Source organism: Urocampus carinirostris, chromosome 8 (assembly GCF_059441175.1).
Source record: "Urocampus carinirostris isolate Australia breed hairy pipefish chromosome 8, RoL_Ucar_1.0, whole genome shotgun sequence".
Taxonomy (NCBI): domain Eukaryota; kingdom Metazoa; phylum Chordata; class Actinopteri; order Syngnathiformes; family Syngnathidae; genus Urocampus; species Urocampus carinirostris.
In genome coordinates, this window is record NC_142356.1 from 36,621,805 (window position 1) to 36,641,520 (window position 19,716).

At 37.9% G+C, this 19,716-nt stretch overlaps 1 protein-coding gene across 3 annotated transcripts in view; it reads right to left on the reverse strand.

Annotated features, from left to right (window-relative positions):
- Positions 1-15,137, reverse strand: part of LOC148361785 (SEC14-like protein 1) — a 32,122-nt gene extending 16,985 nt beyond the window's left edge. Inside the window, exons 1-5 of one of the 3 annotated variants that reach the window (XM_088342562.1) lie at positions 14,786-15,137; positions 12,936-12,961; positions 8,536-8,625; positions 733-882; positions 455-586 (exon numbers count right to left, since the gene is read on the reverse strand). In XM_088342562.1, coding sequence (XP_088198688.1) covers positions 455-586; positions 733-882; positions 8,536-8,625; positions 12,936-12,941 — 378 coding nt within the window. In that variant the 5' untranslated portion in view covers positions 12,942-12,961; positions 14,786-15,137. The remainder of the gene's footprint in view (positions 1-454; positions 587-732; positions 883-8,535; positions 8,626-12,935; positions 12,962-14,785) is intronic. The other 2 variants (XM_088342563.1, XM_088342564.1) reach the window with 2 other exon arrangements.
- Between the last annotated feature and the right edge of the window lie 4,579 nt (positions 15,138-19,716).

Genomic DNA, 19,716 nt, shown 5'->3' on the forward strand with positions numbered 1-19,716 from the left:
GTTCCGCAGTAGTCTAGTCCCCCTGGCCATTAGACTGTTAAATGGTCAATCTAACATATAGTTAACCTAAATCTAAAAGGCTGCTAATCTGACTTTTTGCACTACTGGCAGTTCTTTATAGCTTGCCACTCCTTGCACATTTGCTCTCTGCACTATTGTACTTACAGCGTTATTGTTACAGTGTTAATGTTACTGTTTACCTGACTTGTTAACCTGACTGCCCATTTTGCACATCCGGTTAGCTACTCCTCTTGCACTATCGGCACTATGGTAAAATACTATACGTAGCCATAATACAATACAACTTTTACTTATATCTGTACATTCAAGGAAACTGTGCGGGTCAGATGTATAGACATTTCGTTCTGTATACACGTGTACTAAAATGACAATAAAGTAGATCTGAATCTGAATCTGAATCTGATGTGCAAATTATTCTGAAGTAGTTATTTACCGAATAGCAGCAGATTTCATGGATGATGACCCTGTTGGAGAAGGTCTCATTATGCGATTCTATGTGAAGTGTCCGCTCCTTTCGGTCAAGAGTGTTTTTCTGGATGAAATAGACATAGTCCACTCCAGCAATCTGCAAACAAGTCACAAGAAATCATAAAAAGCTAGACATAGAAAGCATTGACAATACAGTGACTATTTAAAAAGATGCAACGACCCAAAAACCATAGTCCACAGAGCATTAGGTGTAAATTAATGGAATTCTAATCGGTATAATACCCGTTTGAGAAGGCGTGGAGCGTCCACATCAAGGGCACAACGCCGCTCAATTCTATGGGTTGATCTGTCTTCAGTTGTCTCCTCATCTACCACATCACTCGCCACAAACATGGGGATAAGGTGACATGTGGGGAACCGACGTTCATAGGCCTGGAAGAGAAAAGAGGTGTGGTTAAATGGTCGGAAATCCTATAGTTCAAAATATCTACTACAGTATGTAATTGTTTTTATTACATGCAGTGGAACTAAGGACTAAAATATGCTAAAAGTTTGAACAGTAATGCAATGTACAGGTAAAATTAAAAAAGGGTTCTATTCTTGAACTGTTAAGTTGGTTAATCACTGCCCCTAGCAATATTTTAGCAGTATAGTATCTGGACACACTATAACCCACCACTTTTTTCCTGTGTTTTAAACCATTTTCAGAAATTTTACATATTTTTTTTCAAATAGCTGCCAAGGGCGCTTGAGTCGTAAAGGTAAGTTTGAGAGAGGTGGAATACATTTGTCAAAAATAATGCAAAAATAAGGCATGACGCAGTTTTTAGTGTCCCATTAGTTCTGTCTTCCTGTTGTTTTGCAGCTGTGTTACTGCCACTTTACAGTGCTGTTTGAAAATTTAAGTTAAGGTATGCAAATAAAACCTGGAAACTGTTTCTGGGTAGTCTTTTTTGTAAATATATCATGTTACAATGTGGCGTGAAGTGCGGTTTGTGTATATACAAAATGTTTTTTCCTTAATAAATTTACTATGTGCGACTTAAAATCACATGCACTCTATCGTCTGGAATTAACAAAAGTTGCTATGCAAAGAATACAATATTGTGCATTTTATCCTGTATGAATACATTTTCAACACCACCAATGGAACCACAACTGTAATGTTATAGTCCGTATTGAAATACTACAGTAACAGGGTGTTTGGATGTAGTTAGTCCATTAATTAAACATATAATTTGATAGAAATATTGGTAAAATGCAGACAAAAAATGCAGGACAATGTTTACAAATATTCAAACATAACTACTTCTAATTCTGTTTTAGAATGGACGAAAGGCATTTTCAATTATTCTCTATGAAAGACAAATACTTATTTTCCATTACACACTTGTTTAAACTTGAACCAGATTTCTAACACAGCACGGATGTTTTCTTGCTGTTATTTGAAAGCAAAGTTGTAACCTGAATGTAAAGTGGATGTAGAGTGGGAAAAAACAACGGTCTATTTGTCTGAAAGGGAAAAAATACAACAAAAGAGCCTTTAGCCACTGAAACCCATGACACCCACTTCTCTTCTTCTAGAAATTTCAATACTGCAGTCTGCATTTTAAATGGAGAACAAACAGCCACTACCAGAGAAGAGAAATCATACTGTATAACTGAAAAACATGTAGGTGGAAATCATGAGTAATTTGAGCTTTAAACTACGTAGAGAACTTTTATAACATTAACAAGTAATATGATATTCAACTAAACACCATCACACAACAACATATCCTAATAATTGTACACGGTGTTGCATTAAATTTTATTATCTAGTTCTTTGTCCAGGTAATCAAAATGCTTTTGTTTGTTCAGAGTAATAATCAAAATGTATTTCATTTTCATTTTAATTAAAATCCCTTCAGATATACACAATCTACTGCAACATACATTTCAACTGGCACACTATGACGCATAATTGCAGTGAGACAGTGACTTCAGTAAGAAGTGTCATCTGCATTAGACATTATGAAACAGAAATGGGGGAAGGGATCAGCATGGGCAGCATCTCGACCTTGCAGCAGAAAAAAGTGTGAATGAGCGTCTTGTGAATGAAATCAGCTGCAGAACTGCCATTGGCTCTAATGAGTCACATGACTGTAGCGAAGCCTTGGTTCGTTTCAACCTGCGCACAGAATGACGATGGGCTCCCTTTCCCTGAGGCTGATGTCCTAACACATTTATTTTTGGGCATAATAATCTCTGAGAGGAAATGTAGTAGCCTGACAATCTATGTAAAACAAGCAATGACTGCAAATTGACAGCACCCGAGCAAAACGATTAGTTTCATTGACTAACACTTTAGTCAGTTGTAAATAATTATGATTGCATTCAAAAAAAACTGTAAAAAGGTGGATCAAAACACGAAGACAGAATCCGAGCAAACAATGACCATTGTTTGGTTGTGTAAAACATCCCTGTCTTTCTCAATCAATTCTATTCTACTCAACATTTGACTGTTAACTGAAGAAGTAACAACAGTTCATGAACCATAAAAGAGACTATGAATTAAAGCAAATAATGATTCAGTAGCAGAAAACTAGTCTGTGAAAAAAAGGTTTAAGTGGGTCAGGACACAGGTAAAAGAAGGACAGCAGGATAGCTCAGTTTAATACACGACATTGTGGTAGCAGCCCAATATTTCTAACAGTGGCTACGAACGGATGACCCATTTACAAGCACGGCTTGCACACGCACACACTGAGTTTTGTTGATCCTCGTTGAGACATTCGATTGAAATGATGCATTTTCTAGCCCCTTAAGCCTTGCGCCCACCTGGTGCCACCCGCCTGTGACACCAATGGCGATTGGCATGTTGCTTTTGGCAACCGTGGTAACAGCTAATGACAACAACAGAAAAAGACAACTTCTGACGCCTGAGTTGCAATCTGGATCAATTCTTTACAGTATGGTTTATTATGGGGCGATTGAAAGTGCCCTGACACTGTTGTCTCGTAAAATAAGGCTTATACCATTTTACGCGACACAGCCCTCATTTGTCTTTTCCTTTGGCGCAGTAGTAAACATTTGCTCCTCTTTGTGATTGCTACTTGACTCTGTGCTAGTCACCATCTTGAATGCTCACATGATCCGAGAACACATGACCTAGACAAGAGTCTAGCCTACAAAAGGTGCAGCTGAAAAAGGCACCTGGTGAGCGGAGGTGTTCTGCAGCCAATTGCGTCAATCACCAAATTCGCCACACGAATCGCAAGAATTGTGCGTGGACGGCAGTCACTCAAACGCCTTTATGAAGTTGATATTTCAACGCAACCGAAGCTTGCATAATTGGTCACCTTTATCTCGTGATCTGCAGTCGTCATTGCAGAAAACTTGTTTTATACATTTGCGTTTGATTGAGAAGCTGTAAACTGCTCATATTCCTGTCACTAACTCTTTGGCAGTTGAAGAGACAGTAACTTAAATTCACAAAGACTGTGCAGGGAAAATAAACGCTTACTTCATAAATCCAGAGGGATTTGTATCGAGATTCTTGCTTTGTAGTTTTGTACGTGCAGCCATAAATACAAAAACAGATTATGTACGGAATATTGACATTAAATGTTTGAGGATAAGATCCCGTTTCATGCATCCGTGTGCCCTGTGTAAACAGAGCTTATGTAAAATACCGATTTACGGTTAAGTCAACTGGTTACATGTTCTACTATTGAATATTTTTTAAACCCATCATCCGGGTTTTTGTGGAAAATAGAATATTTCATTTTTTTACTAAATGCATAAATGGCAATAAAAGGCAAGTAGAAGTTTGTTATTGTTTTTTTATATTTATAGTTGTGTTTGGGGTTATTCAAGTCATTCCTGTCCGTGGATATGTTCCAAAACAAACAATGCCTTTAGGCCTGAAAAAACAACGGGTATTGTGTACACGTCTGCTTTTTGACATTCCTGTGGGTCTCCCAAGAGAAAAGCTTAGAGCAGTTACCAGATGATAATAGCAGTAGCAGAAAAAAAGATTTCCTGTTTTTGAAATAAGAAAACAGACTTCAGCAACTATGGTGGCTAAACTTAAAGACGGTAAAAACAAAAGCTGTACTTCTTAATGTTTCTTATACGACCCCGCCATCATTTATAGTGTCACTGTCTGAATATTTGCAACTCAAAATCATCTGTGTTGAACTATGGCATAATTCAGGCGCACAACGCTTAACTAATCCTGATGAACATTCTTTTCTTACCCCCAAAAATGCATTGTTTCTACAAAAATGCACCTCTTTTGGATGAAACCAATCTTTTAAAGATGTCAGGGTCACTCAAAAATGACATCATCCTTTAAACGATCTGCACAGTTTTCCATATCATTTCAAAGCTGGCCAAACTTAAAGGGAAGCTAAGTGTGCAAATGAAACAGCTGTATATTAATGGTGCCACCGCTCAAATATTTTACATAGCAGTTACTCAGAAATAATTCCTGAACTGAGTCATAAGTAGCCCCCGTGGAACACAGCTTACAAGGCTGCAATCCAAGAACACTTATGCAACGGAACTTCAGTTTGCCAGAGGTTGAAATGCTTATGCTTTCCTAACACCTGTCAGTTTGCAATGTGCGCCCTCCAGGCCTGCACTCAAAACCGCATCGCACATACTGTACAGAACATTGCAGTGGAATGTATTGCACTGGTAACACTTCCGGGTATTCGAAAATAACTAACGTTTTTTGTAACAAGTCCCAGACTCCTTGACACATAAACACAGCAAACACCAGCTAATATCGGCTTTCAAAGCTTCTTACAGGCAAACCTCATAATAAGTATGACTACAGTGTTTCAGATAGACCTCAGTAAGAGTTTAACTTTTGAGTAGTCACTAATACTGCTACAAAGTACCCTTACCTTACCCTTACTTTTGGTGTAAAATTTGCTGTACAAATATAATTCATAGTAGCCAAACAGAGGCAGCTAATACTGCAAACGGTGCAATGTATTGGCTCAGTTGGTAGTGTCATGTACTGCCCTTACTCATTGACAAAAGTCTCCCTTTTTATATTCTGCCCTGCAAAATACCTTCCACAGTCTCCAATCTCATGTAAGATCGTCAATAGTTCAATCTATTAGAGAAATTTCCCAATAAATCAGATTACACAAACTTGAAAACAGTCAAATTGTTTGTGATCGCATGTGTCTGTGGTATGGTTGGATCTGACCTTAGAAGCTGTGCAAACACTTTAAATGACTACTATCTCCCTTCAGCAGCATGTGTACAGCCAGGCATGTACGTGTGCCCGTGTGTTAGTCTTCTATTAATAGATGCTTGTTTGTCGCTCAGCTAAGGAGATTTACTCTTCCTGCATCCTCCCGCCTGCTTGCTAAGGACAGCTATAAAAAGTCATTGATGCCAAGCTTAAACAGTGGTGTAATTATTTCAATTAACAAATAATGGAAAACAGGATCAGTAAATGTCTTGATGATTTGAAAAAAAATAAAACAAGTATGAATATAAGTAAAACAAGCTAAAAACATCACAAAAAGAAGTACATTAATGCTGTGGATGTCCGGAGACTCTTCTAATCCATGCATTCATTTATTCTCTGAACTGATTATCCTGTCTTGGGTCAAAGCCAAGGGGGAGCTAGAGCCTAGACCAGAGATGTAGAGATGGGTACCTTTTCCATTATAATCAGTAATTTTTTGTATTTGTATTTTCTAGTTTTTTTCTTTAAAATCATTTTGCAGGAAACATCACATCACAAGATGAAGAAAACATAAAGGATGCCAGGTTGTAGCCAAGGGCTTTTAAGAGACCCATTTCCTAAAAATACTTTGGATGCTTCTTCTATCAATCATTTTAACAAGTTATCATATCTTGCATTATTGTAGAAATCATTTGATAGCACAATTAGAAATTATCATATTGTTTTAATCACAATATATTTCTTAAGGTTTCTGAGGGTTACAATGTGTAAATCTTAAAATAATTTATCATGTGAAATTTTAAATGGGCTTGGATAGGAACCATGAGTAAGTTATGTTTTTTAGTTCTTTTTTTTACTTATGCCGATATTTGTCAGCAATAATTTTCTGTACTTTTCTCACGTTGTATGAGGCTAAATGTTTTTAAAGCATCTGCTCCAAGAGAGGATTGGTACTTGATACATCCCTAACTGCAAATCACAAACTGCCGGTCCCCATAAATCTCGTTAACCCCATCATAGTCCGACGGCCCGCTGGCAGGTCGCCAGCTCATTGATAGTCAAGATAGGATTACTATTTCAAAATGTACTCATCACAGAAACATTATGATCAGTCTTAAACAAGATACACAAAATTTATAAAGCCGTGATAGCTCACCTAAAAGCCTCCAAGGAGGTCAGCTGATATTCTGCAAAAATGGAGTCATTACATCCAGGAACGTACAGTGAATCCAACGGCGTAAAATAATTACTCCAGAACTCATGATAATGCGAAACAAAGAAATATCTGCCTCAAAAATTATCGGCATTTTGTTAGACATTCCCTGTAGTAATCATTTCTTTTTGTTCCAAAGCCCTCCTTTAAAATAAACAGACTCGTAAAAATTATTCCCAATACGGTGGTCATCTTCTGACCTTAGCAATAGCCAATAGCAAGCTTTTTTCATGGTCCACTGCCTGCATTGGCCTTTACAGGCCCGTTTGATAAAACTGAGATCGCCTCGTTTAGTTCAGAATATCTTCTGCCAGTAGTAACCAAATTGAATGAAATATTACAGTAACATTAGGGATTCAGCAACAATTTTAGTCTTTAATCAACCTTTACAGCAGATTTTGGAAACAGCGAGGCACAAACATTTTTGTAACCTTCAGAAATTGTTTGCATCCCGACTGGTCATGTGAACCTGCCTGATAACATGCCTGGAAAGGAAAGGAACAAAAAAACAAGGGCTATTGTGCCCACTTGAGGTATTGACAACTCGTTTGCACCACAAAGTGATTAAGTTACAAAGCCAAGACTGCCGCTCCCTACATGCAAACAAGTTATTATTGTTGTCTGAGAATTGGCCGTTCGCCCCGGGTATTTCAGAACAACGTGACAAACAACACAAATCTCACATATGGGGTGTAAACACACAAACGCAACAATTACCTCAACACAATAAAATGATGAAATATCAAATCGTGAGAATTCTCCGAAGTTATTTTCTAAAACATGCCTCTAATAAGATCATGTCGTGAACTCTAATGACAAGCACTAATTAGAAAGAAAAACTGGATTTGTAATAAATAAAAACAATAATAATGCATTACATTTTAATAATGCTTTGTTGGGCACTACAAGGACACACCGAGACACATAATGTCCAGGAGAGAGCATGGATCAAACAGGCAAATCCCGGGTTATTGTACCATCCACTTGATCCCCTGACCTACAGCCACAACAATATGTACTCTACACTAATATTTACTTAATAGAAGCTGTAACAGTTTTATTTTACTTGGTTGAGACAGCACAAAAAATATCATTTTGATTTTACTACTCAATCCCGACAGTTACGATTTTAATTTATATTAAATATTATAGCTCACCCAACACTAAATTATTCAAAAATTATAAATTATTTAAAAAGCATATCCCACAAAAATGTTCAGACAACAATAAAGCTTTTGCAAGAAAATAAATAAATTACAAATTCATTGAGGAAAATATCACCAGCACTAGCAATCAAATAAAAGTGTTAAATTCCTACTCCCGATTGAACACATTTTGAACGGGTCAAATGTTCAAATGACCAATTCATTGATTTAACTGGATTTATTGCCTGGACCTAATTTAATAAGAATCCTGCTGAACACTTATTTAATACATTTAACATGTATAATTTTTGCTCACACAAAATAGAGCCCTTTTTAGATTTTCTAACAAAAATTTCACACGAGTTTTTTTGGAAAAGAGCTTTGCCAATGGTTAACGGAACAAGTTTATGCTCATCAAGGTAGGTGTGTAATGCAGGGGATTTTTTACAAGGGTGTATGTTTGGCAGTATCACCTAACACGGCATCAATAACATGCAATATTCATGAAAACAGGTGAAGATAAAGACACTTACTGCCATGACCAGCTCGAAAGGGTACTTGTACACCCTCACGGGTGACTGGTACTTCTGCACCATGTTTGGGATTGCAGCAACACCTACAACCTGAAAACAAATCAGTACATTTGAGAAAATAGAAAAAGACAATTGAAGGCATCACACGATCTTTAAAAATAATGACAGAGCTACATCTTCAATTGGTATCAAAAGTGAAAATCCCATCTTATACTAAATGTGTCTTATATTTGCACTGCAAAAACTACAAAATAAATTTTGTCTCATGAGCAGATCATTGCTTATTTCAAGTTTTATGTGTTTATAATTAATTTGACTAGAAAAGTAAATGTAACACTTATCTTACTTTATTCTTGTATAACGCACTATTTTTTTCACCCAAAAACAAACTCAAAGTTTGGGTGGACATTATACACCGGGTTTTTCCGTTTTTGAGTCATGATTAACAAGTCGAAAACTATCACTGACCACAAAGCATTGGTTGCAAAGGGAATGGAATCAGAGGCGGTGAGAGAACCGGATCTTAACCACTGGACCACCAGTGATACAGATGACATACAAAAAGGTATTATATTTATCTCATTATACGTGGGAATATTTTAATGAAAAAAATGTGCTTTGGCTCAAAAATGGTTAAAAACACTGAAATAAATATGTATCATTTCATAATTTTTTTAACTTTATTTTTCAAGGGGATTTCTCAAAAATACCAAAAATAGTCCTCATAACAAGTTTACCAATGGTAGTTGGCTGATAAAAATAATCAGAAGTATTGGCTAAATTTTAACTAAAATAACAAAATAAAGTTTTATTTTCTTTAAAAAACAAAAATAGAAAAAAGCTATATGTGTGAGCAAGCAAAATTATCAGGTGTTTAAGTTTCTATCTTTAAGCAACAAACTTCACATTTTTCTCATTATATGAAAATTTTAAACTAATGTTGCTCATTTAATTGTGTTTTTCCCCTAAGTAAGAAAAATATACACCCTGTTTTTTCTTAAGGTACTATGTCAAAATCCCAAGACAAACAATGTTAGGTTGTGTACTTGGCTAAAAAAAAATATATGACATCTGGGGTAAATCAGAGAGAGCAGGTTGCAAAACACTGGGCATGTTTACATGCAGACAATCTGATTGGAAACTAATTATTGCCAATATTTCGATTATATGAAGCCATAAAAACGTGCACAATAATACGATTAAGGTCTTTGTTAGACCAACGTTTTCCAATTGCTATGTTGGGGTTAGCCCTTTAATTTTCCAAATGCTTGGGCATGTATACGCATTCAAATAGTCACATTACTCGTACACACACTCAGTGTCCCATACTCGAATACAGTATGTCCCAAAAAAAAAAAAAAAAAAAAGAGTACACTCCTTACATGTCTGAAAAGATTTCATTTGAATGTTTAAAAGAACATCACAGAAGAAACTACTTTGACACAATGAAAAGAAGCATGTCAACAAAGGCCATGGCTTACTGGAAAGATATCCTCTGGTTTGATGAGACAAAGATTAATTTGTTGGGCTCAGATGGTGTGAAGCATGTGTGGCGGAGGAGAATAAATGTGTTTGTGTCGTTCCTAAAGTCAAGCATGGTGTTGGGAATGTCATGCTTTAGGGCTGCATGAGAGCAGGTGGAGTTGGGGAGTTGGACTTTCACTGAGGAAAACATGAACTAGAGCATGTACTGTGAAATACTGGAGCAAAGAATGATCCCCTTCCTCTTGGAACTGGGTTGCAGTGCCATGTTCCAGCCTGACAATGACCCCAAATACACCTCTAAGATGACCATGTCTTTTCTAAAGGGGCTATGGATAAAGGGGATGGACTGGCCAAGTATGTCTCCAGAACTAAATCCAATAGAACATCTTTGGGGCATCCTCAAGTGGAAGGTGGTGAAGCACAAGATCTCAAATATCCCTCAGCTCTGTCATATTGTCATGGAAGAGTGGAAGAGCATTCCAGTGGCAATTTGTAAGGCTGTGGTGAAATGCATGGCCAGGAAGATTAAGATGGTTCTGCAAAATCATGTTGGCCACACAAAATATCAAACTTTAGGAACTGTTACTTCAGGGTGGACCCACTTTTGTTACTAGGGGTTTGGATACTAATGGCTATATTTTGAGTTTTATTGAGGGAAACAATAAATTTACATTGCTATATAAGCTTTACACGTACTACCTTTCATTGTGTCAAAGCGATGTTGCTTCAGTGTTGTTCAATCAAACAGTATACTGAAATTTCTGCAGAAATGTGAGGGGAGTACTCACTTTTGTGACATACTGTATCTTTTATGCTGCACAGCATTGTGGGACTTGTAGTTCAGATACCAATAATAGATGCAAACTCTGGCTTAAATGCTCAAAAAGTCTTGATTATTGCCAGCATGTAAACCTACCCACTGTTTTAGAAAACCAAAACCTCCAATGAGAGCTTGTGTGTGTACTGTAAAGCCTAACTGAATTAGAACGAATGATCACAGATTGGGATAGAGTGGCCACTGATCAATGGATTCAGTACTGGCTGCAAAACAGACCACAACAAAAAGCATCACTGCAAACTAGAGGATTAAGAGCAAAAGTTAAATAATGTACAGTGGAACCTCTAGTACCCCTTAATACATAAAACAGAGGGAACTGATTGAATACATATGCTCAGAAGAATTCTCTTAATTGATCCAGCCAATGTGTTTCTAGTGGCTGTTGTCTATTCAGTATTTTATTTAATATGTCGAAAAACTCCTAAAGGAAAATAATCAAGTTCCAAGCAAGGATAAAAAATAATATTAAAGAGCATTACTGAGTGGCTTCTCATTTATCAATTAGCGTCCACCGGTAATGATTATAATAGGTTTGGTTCCTAACTATGTGCAACAAGTTCATTTACCACCAGTAACCAATTATTGCATGAAATGAATGCTTACAAAACTGCCTTTAAGTCTTGCCCAATATATCATACAACTCCAACCAATTAGTAAAATCTCAATGAAAATGACTACAATGTTGTAGGGCTGCAATTATGGGTGCTAGTATCAGAAAACAGTAATGCAATTTTAGAATTCTGGGAGAGCTCCAGTCACAGAGATTCTTGATCTTAAGGATCAATTTCTATGACAGTTAGAATTGTCATTTGCTAAGTAAGGCTTATTTTGGGTATTGAGTTACTGCATTATAACATAACATTATGATTTTGTTCCCATGTGTACAGAATGTGTACACTCTAAAAACTAGGTAATTTACGTATGTGTCTGATCTGCAACTTACAAGAGATAAACATAAATTCAGCAAAACAAAGTATGTCAAAAAAAGAAAGTACAGTAAACCACAAAGGAATGGCTCTCCAGGAGCTGCATTTGAACAGAACTAATGCAAATGTTCATCACTGTTGACAGCTCACTGTGATTGCTGTAAACAGCGAGCGTGCCAAACAATGTCACATTACCTAGAATGGATTGCAATAATAAAGGGCAGGGTCCACAAAGATTTAATTTCGACTGCATGTATTAAACTGGAAATTGTTCAAAAGTGAGAGTTCATGTTAAAAACAACCAAAAAAAAATCAAATAAAGCAGACAAATCAAACCTCCTATAGAAAAAGTGAGTAGGGACAGACCATTTCATTAGTATGGTGAGTGAATTGATTGTATACATGTTTAAAAAGGTAGAAATCATTCCTAGTTGTGGTTATAGAAATTACACTGGCATTGCATTTGACAGCAGAATTTGTATAACCCTAACCCTAAATTGGTCCACTCAGGCATGTAAACATGTCATCACCCATGATTCCTCAATCCAAAGCTGCAAATACTGAACAAGAGTTCAAATTTACAAGCTTGTACAACTCTCATTATAAGTAAGAATAATGTTATGGTTTGTCCCGAGACAGAGTGTGAACTTTGATGTAAAGCTGTGTGAAAGTATTGGTCTCTAGTGGGGTAACGTATGTCCAAATGATAGAGGTTCCACTGTATATTCAACTAATACTACTGAACAAATCACAAGAGAGCACTCAAAAACTGCCCATGCTTGACAATATAAATTTAAATTGAGAAACTGTCAAAGAAGGAAGCTACAGTAGCCCAGCATGATACTCAAATACATCTTTAGATAGATTTATGGATACCGATTGAGTAAATATTCAAGTTGTGGTTGGAATACAAAAGTCTGCATGCATACTTGAAGTTCAAAAAAGCGATTTTGATCTTTGCATTCTGCTTGTTCGGCAAGAAGTAACATGTTTGTGAGCGATCGCTGAAAGAGGAGGGAGGGTGGGAGCAAATTGTGTCCCAGTTCTACAAAAGGAAGGATTTGGGTATGCACAAAGACTAATAATAACCAAGCTAGAACACACATAATAAAAAACACACTACAACTAAACCCACACTCATCAATAATTACCGTCATGCTTCAGGGTCTGTCAGAAACTTTAAAGACACGTCAAATAAAGCTGTCAGATGAGCATATTTATGGAGAAAGTGTCGTTACTTTTTCCAATTTCTACTTTGTCAAAACACTGACCACTTATGTTAGAAAATCATGCAATTTGAGGGACCTCTATTACACACTGTTGACTACGGAGCAACAACTCCCAACAAATATTCAACAGTTGGTTCTTTACAACAGTCACTTACATCTCAAGGGAATTCATAACGTCAAGGTCCCATATTCTCGCACGACATTGAAAAAAAGTTTCATTTAGAGAACATTTTAAATGATGACCATAAAAATATACGTAGTTTACATCAATTTTTAAAAATGATTTACTATACATATTTTATGTAAATATCTTAAAGATTATTAATATATGAAGGGTTTCTTTTCCCACGGGCACCACCACCCTAAACAAGCCTGCAAAATGATGAAACTAAATCTTGTGACTTATTTTGGAATTTGTTGCTTTGAAAAAAAATATGGTTTGTATTTACTACGTTTCTTTGCACTGCTGTCACGATGCATTATTCTTAAAAAAATAAATAAAATCATGGCACTATAGATCTAACTTAGGCCAGTCTCTAAGCACTACTTTTCAAATATTTTTGTCTATTTATCCTGACAGTCATCTAATTTTTCCATTCAAAGTCTTTATTACATGTTCACCTTGAAGTGATGGGTCTAATCTTGTTGCCAACAATGTTCGCTGTGTCGTAATCAATTACAATAAAGAAAATTCAATTTAATAAAGTACACATCTAACAGAAGTAATTCACTCACTTCCGGTCAGGCTATATGACAGGTTGCAATGAACTATTTGAAGAATTTAATGCAAAATTTCAATTAAATTGAATGTATTTTAAAGGAGTCACTGGAGATACCATTTTAACTTTGAAATGTAACTTCTTTAAATTTTCCTATGTGTGATAAGGTTCTCATCTCATTAGCCGTACTGCTTATCCTCATTAGGGTCGCGGGGGGGCTGGAGCCCATCCCAGCCATCTTCGGGCAGTGGGCACCCTGAACTGGTTGCCAGCCAATCGCAGGGCGTGATAAGGTTCTGTTTTCTTGTTTTGATTTTGATTATGTTTTCTCTGCAAGGACAAATGGAACAGGGGTAGGCACTTAAAAGCTTTGGCTTCAGACTACTCCCTTTGGGCACGTGTTTATGTATTGTATTATTGTTATGTACAACTGTTTTTGTATGCAAATGATTTATTGTTTCGTTTTGTAAATAAATGCGTTGATATAAGTTAATCTGCCTTTGAAGGGTAAGGTTCTGTTTTCCTGTTTCGATTTATAATACGTTTTCCATGCACGCCCAAAAATTGAAGTAGAAACCTAAAAGCTTCGGCTGCAGTCCACTGCTTTTGGGAACGTGTTTATGTATTATATTAAAGTACTGTACAGCTGTTTCGTGCAAATAGTTGATCTTTTCATTCTGTTAATTATGGTTAATATTGTTTTTTTCTGTAGGTTTTTTTGCGCTATACCTAAATAAAAAGCCACAAACACAAACTTTTTTTTTCCGATTTCTGCTTAAGATTTTAGTTTTTTTAAAGCACTGGCCATTTATGTGAGAAAATCTTGCTATATCATAGACTTCTATTACAAAATGTTTGACTGGTATGCAAATGTTATTGCAAAATTTACGTCACTTAGTGTTAAAGTTTGAAAAACAAATTGTGGACGCCAATGGGGAGTCAAGTCAGCAGTTTGACTCCACCGTTAACATTTGTTACACAACAGCACTACTCGAAGTTACACTGCTGTCACAAACGACGACGTTACGAATTAGTATTTTTATATATACTCACCAGTTATTTAAGCAGCTGTTTTGAAGGCTTGTGATTAAAAATGATGGTTTCTTGGCCATCCGAGCAAACTGGCCATTCTTGTCATCGTTTCTTCACTCCGCCGGGCTCCGGTAGATGAGCTGGAGGAGAAGCTAACACTAGTTAGCCTTGCTATGCTAGCTGGCCATGAAGCCGCCAAATCGAGCCGTCGCTTGTATCTCCCTCGGGGTCCGACGGCTGGAGACGCAGTGTGAATTAAAACTGAACCCGCATTCGCAAAGTTTGAAGAAATCCTGCCGCGGTGGATGAAAAGTGGCCCGGGGTGGACCATGTCCGTCTTCCAGTTTCAGTCTCCTCCTCCTGTCTCAAACCGGCCTCCTTACGTCATCAACCCGCCCCTTGACGTCGGCAGTTTTTGACACTGTCTTAATCGCTGCGGAATATTTGAACAATTATAGGCTGTTTTTTTCCATTCTCTTTATACTTTCCTTTCATATACTTTGCCAATCATTGTAAATGGTGGATTTAAATATTATTAGTTGCGATTGCTTCAGCAAGGCACAACTACATTGCCAAGTGCTTTAAACACTGACGGTGATTAGTTGGGCTGGCATAGCTATGCTTACTCAAGCTAACAAGTTTTAGCGCAGGCTAGCTGTAAACACTGTCAGCAATGGGTTGGGCTGGCACAGCCAGCCCGAGTATAAGCGCAAGCTAGCTGTAAACTGTTGGCAATGCTAACTTAAACACTGACGGTGATTAGTTGGGCTGGCATGCCCAGCCCAAGTATTAGCAAAGAGAGGTTGATGCTATGTTTACTCATGCTAGCTGTAAAAACTGTCGGTGACGAGTTGGGCTGGCTAAGCCAGCCCAAGTATTAGCGCAGGCTAGCTGTAAACACTGTCGGCAATGCTAACTTCTTCATGCTAAATAATTTTGGTAATGGCTATATTCTCACAACTTCATAGTTATCAATTATGCTAATGGGCTCATGTTAATGAGTTATGCTAATGGGTACATGCTAAAAAGTGATGCTAAAGGCTAAATGCTAACTGTTTAATGCTAAAAAAAATTGGTAATGGCAACATTTTAACGACTTCATATTTACAAATTATGCTAATGGCCTCAAGGTGATGAGTTATAGATACTTTAATCATCCCCGCAGGGAAATTCACATTTCCAGCAGCATCCCTTTGCTGAGAACAATACAATAAGCAAAAGGAATACAATGTACAAATACCCAATGTGACGTGCTCATACCCACTGTAGCGTGTTGTATAGAGTATTTAAATAGTGCTACATAAAATACACACTGCAGTAAAATTACGGTAATATGCAATGTAGGGGGTGTGGTTTAATGTGGGCCTTTACTCCGCCGGGTGGAGTTAAAGAGCCTCATGGCATGAGGAAGAAAAGATCTCTCCAGTCTGTCCGTGGTACAAGACAGTGACAGCAGTCTGTCGCTGAAGCTGCTCTTCTGTCTGGAGATAATGCTGTGTAGTGGATGTGATGAATTGTCCATGATTGACCGCAGGTTTTTCAGTGCCTGTCTCTCAGCTACTGTTGTCAGGCTGTCCAGCTCTGTGCCCACAACAGAGTTCGCTTTCCTCGCCAGTTTATTGAGACGAGAGGCATCCTTCTTCATGACGCTGTCTCCCCAACACGCTGCCGTATAGAAGAGGGCGCTTTCCACAACTGTCTCCTAGAATATTTTCAGGAGCTTTTTGCAGATGTTGAAGGAGGCCAGCCTTCTGAGGAGGTAAAGTCGGCTTTGACCTTTCCTACATAGAGCTTCTGTGTTGGCAGTCCAGTCCAGTTTGTTGTCCAGCTGCACACCCAGGTATTTGTAGGTCTTGACAAATTCTACACCTTCTCCTTTGATGGTTACAGGAACCTGGTGAGTTTTAGTTCTCCTGAAGTCCACCATCATCTCCCTGGTCTTGGTGGTGTTCAGGTGCAGGTGGTTTGCGTCGCTCCATTGGACAAAGTCCTGAATCAATTTCCTGTACTCCTCCTCCTGCCCACTACTGATACATCCCACGATCGCAGTGTCATCAGCAAACTTTTGCACGTGGCAGGACTCAGAGTTGTACTGAAAGTCCGATGTATACAGAGTGAATAGGAACGGAGAGAGCACGGAGATCCTGTGCTGCTAACCACAGTGTCCGATGTACAGCCCCCCTGTTTCACATACTGGGGTCTGCCTGTCAGGTAGTCCGTAATCCATTCTACAAGGTGTGAGCTAACTCCCATCTCTGTCAGTTTCCTACTCAGTAGCAGAGGCTGTATGGTATTGAAGGAACTGGAGAAGTCCAAAAATGTAATCCTCACAGCCCCCTTAGCCCTATCCAGGTGAGAGAGGGATCGGTGTAGCATGTAGACTATAGCATCCTCCACTCCCACCTTCTCCTGGTAAGCAAATTGCAGAGGGTCGATGGCGTGACGGACCTGTAGCCTCAGATGGTGCAGCAGCAACCGCTCCATGGTTTTCTTCACATGTGATGTCAGGGCGACCGGCCTGAAGTCGTTGAGGTCCTCAGGTCTTGATTTCTTTGGGGCTGGGATGATGTTTTATATATATATGTAGGGTTACTTTAACTGGATTACTTTCAATTACTTTTGGATTACTCCAATACCAAATAGCTAATAAAGGACAAAAGAAACTAAATATGAATAAAATTACTAAATTTTGTGCAGGCTTGGGGAGTAACGGAATACATGGAACGGCAAAAATGATGTTAGCAAGCTGTTTGGATTTATTTTCATTTTGTTTCTGTCGCATTTTATGTTAGTTTTGCCGGAGATCAAAGAGATCAAAGCCAGGAGAGAAATCTTACCACGAGTTGTGAGTCGTAATTTTATGCAATGCAAATGAAATACAAATTACCCATGAAAGACAAATTATTGACCTCATATAGGACTTTTTAGTGGGACAAACTCACAAAAACATTCAATTAATGCCCTGTAAATTAATTTCATATTAAATCATGCAGTAGAACAAACACATACTTGGCTTTTTCTTCTCAAATTGCAAGTTTAAACATTGATGCAGTATGTTAAAGCTAAAAGGTTTAGAAACATAATCGTGGACATAGTTCACTCATGAGGATTATTAAGAAAACTACAACATTTCCCTAACCTCTAGGAGGCGCTAAATAATACACAATGTACCTTTTAGGTATCTGTAGCATATGCCAGATGGCTGCAGGTCAAGGAGGTGGTGACCAGGATTTGAGTAGTCCTTTATAATTTTGTGGCCCTGCTGCGATAGCGCAAGCCGGCAATGTCCTCCATAGGCTGAGGGGAACAGCCAATGTTTTGCAAAATATTTTTTCAAAAAAGGGAAAATAAGAAACGCGGCAAAAGTATTCACATGAGTTTAGCGGGCCCTTTACTTCGCATTAAAAGATATTGATCTGATTGACAGCTAGGTCAGCATACTATTTCAACCAACCCAATTTACACTTCACTGAGGATCTTAGACCTCTCAAATCAAATTTAATTTAAGAAAACTCCGGAAAAAAGGCCACTCAAATGGCTGTATAAAACATTCAGTGTACATTAAGACAATAAACTCCCATCCTTTATCTTCACTTTACAAGCCGAAATACCTAATACACAGACACACACAATTGTCATAATACAACAAAACAAAAGGAATAGCAATGTAAATCAAATATGATTATGGCAAGGCACAGACTAACCATTTTTGGTTTTCAGGATCTTTTTTTCCTTCAAAATGAGAAAAGTAGTAAAAATCTGTTTTATTTAATTAGAATACTATATTTTAAATAATTCAGAAAATAAAATGGTAATCCTTAAAATTTGCGCAATTGTTTGTCAGAACTGTGGAGATTTTATTCAGCGTAAGTGGAATGGAAAAAATTGTTTGGATTTGATTCAACTTTTTCTTATATTTCTTAATTTCAAGTAATACTCATATCCCTATTCGAGAACCAGTGGGCTTGGTGATGCTTTGCAGTTTTCAGATGTGAAAACCTTGGAGGCACTTGAGCAGCATGTGAAGAAGTCTGTCATAGCGTTGCTCATTTTCACACTAGCAAAGTGCGAGTGGTGTTGCATTTAGATGACTCTAGCAACTTAAAAATAAAAGCTAACTTCAAACGCTTTCATAGTAAATTGATTAAATCAGCTGCTCATATACATTTACGTTTTTTGCACTGTCGCTTCAAATTTACCCACAGAATGAGTAGTTTGAGTTAGTAAATTCTCTGCCTGTGTTGACCTACATTCCCATTGAATTCATTGCAGCAGCATGAAAGGGTAAATTCTTCTGCCATCTAGCGTCAAAGTATTTCACACGCTCACTATTGCAAAGGTAGATCAAGTCATGTTTATTTGTATGGCGGCAATACTATAGCGCTTAATCTCATGGACTCTCTAAGGCTGATTTCACATGTCGATTAACAAATGTTTCGGTATTGTTGTAATTATCAAACTAATTCCTCTTCTTGTGGCAAAATGAAAAAAAAAGGAATTTGGGACTAATAATGCAAAAAATATTTTTTTTTTTTAGAAATTTAATATATAATAATGCAGCACGGCGGCGCAGTGGTTAGCGCTTGTGCGGCACAGTTCATGTCATGGGAACCTGTCGTGGGTTCAAATCCAGCTCCAGACTTCCTGTGCGGAGTTTGTATGTTCTCCCCGTGCTTGCGTGGGTTTCCTCCGGGCACTCCGGTTTCCTCCCACGTTCCAAAAACATGCATTTCAGGTGAATTGGCCGGTCCAGATTGTCCCTAGGTGTGAATGAGCGAATGAGTTGTCTGTCCCTGTGTGCCCTGCGATTGGCTGGCAACCAATTCAGGGTGTCCCCTGCCCACTGCCCGGAGATGGCTAAGATGGGCTCCAGCCCCCCCCGCGACCCTAATGAGGATAAGCGATACGGCTGATGAGATGAGATGAGATATATAATAATGAAGTCTGGCAAG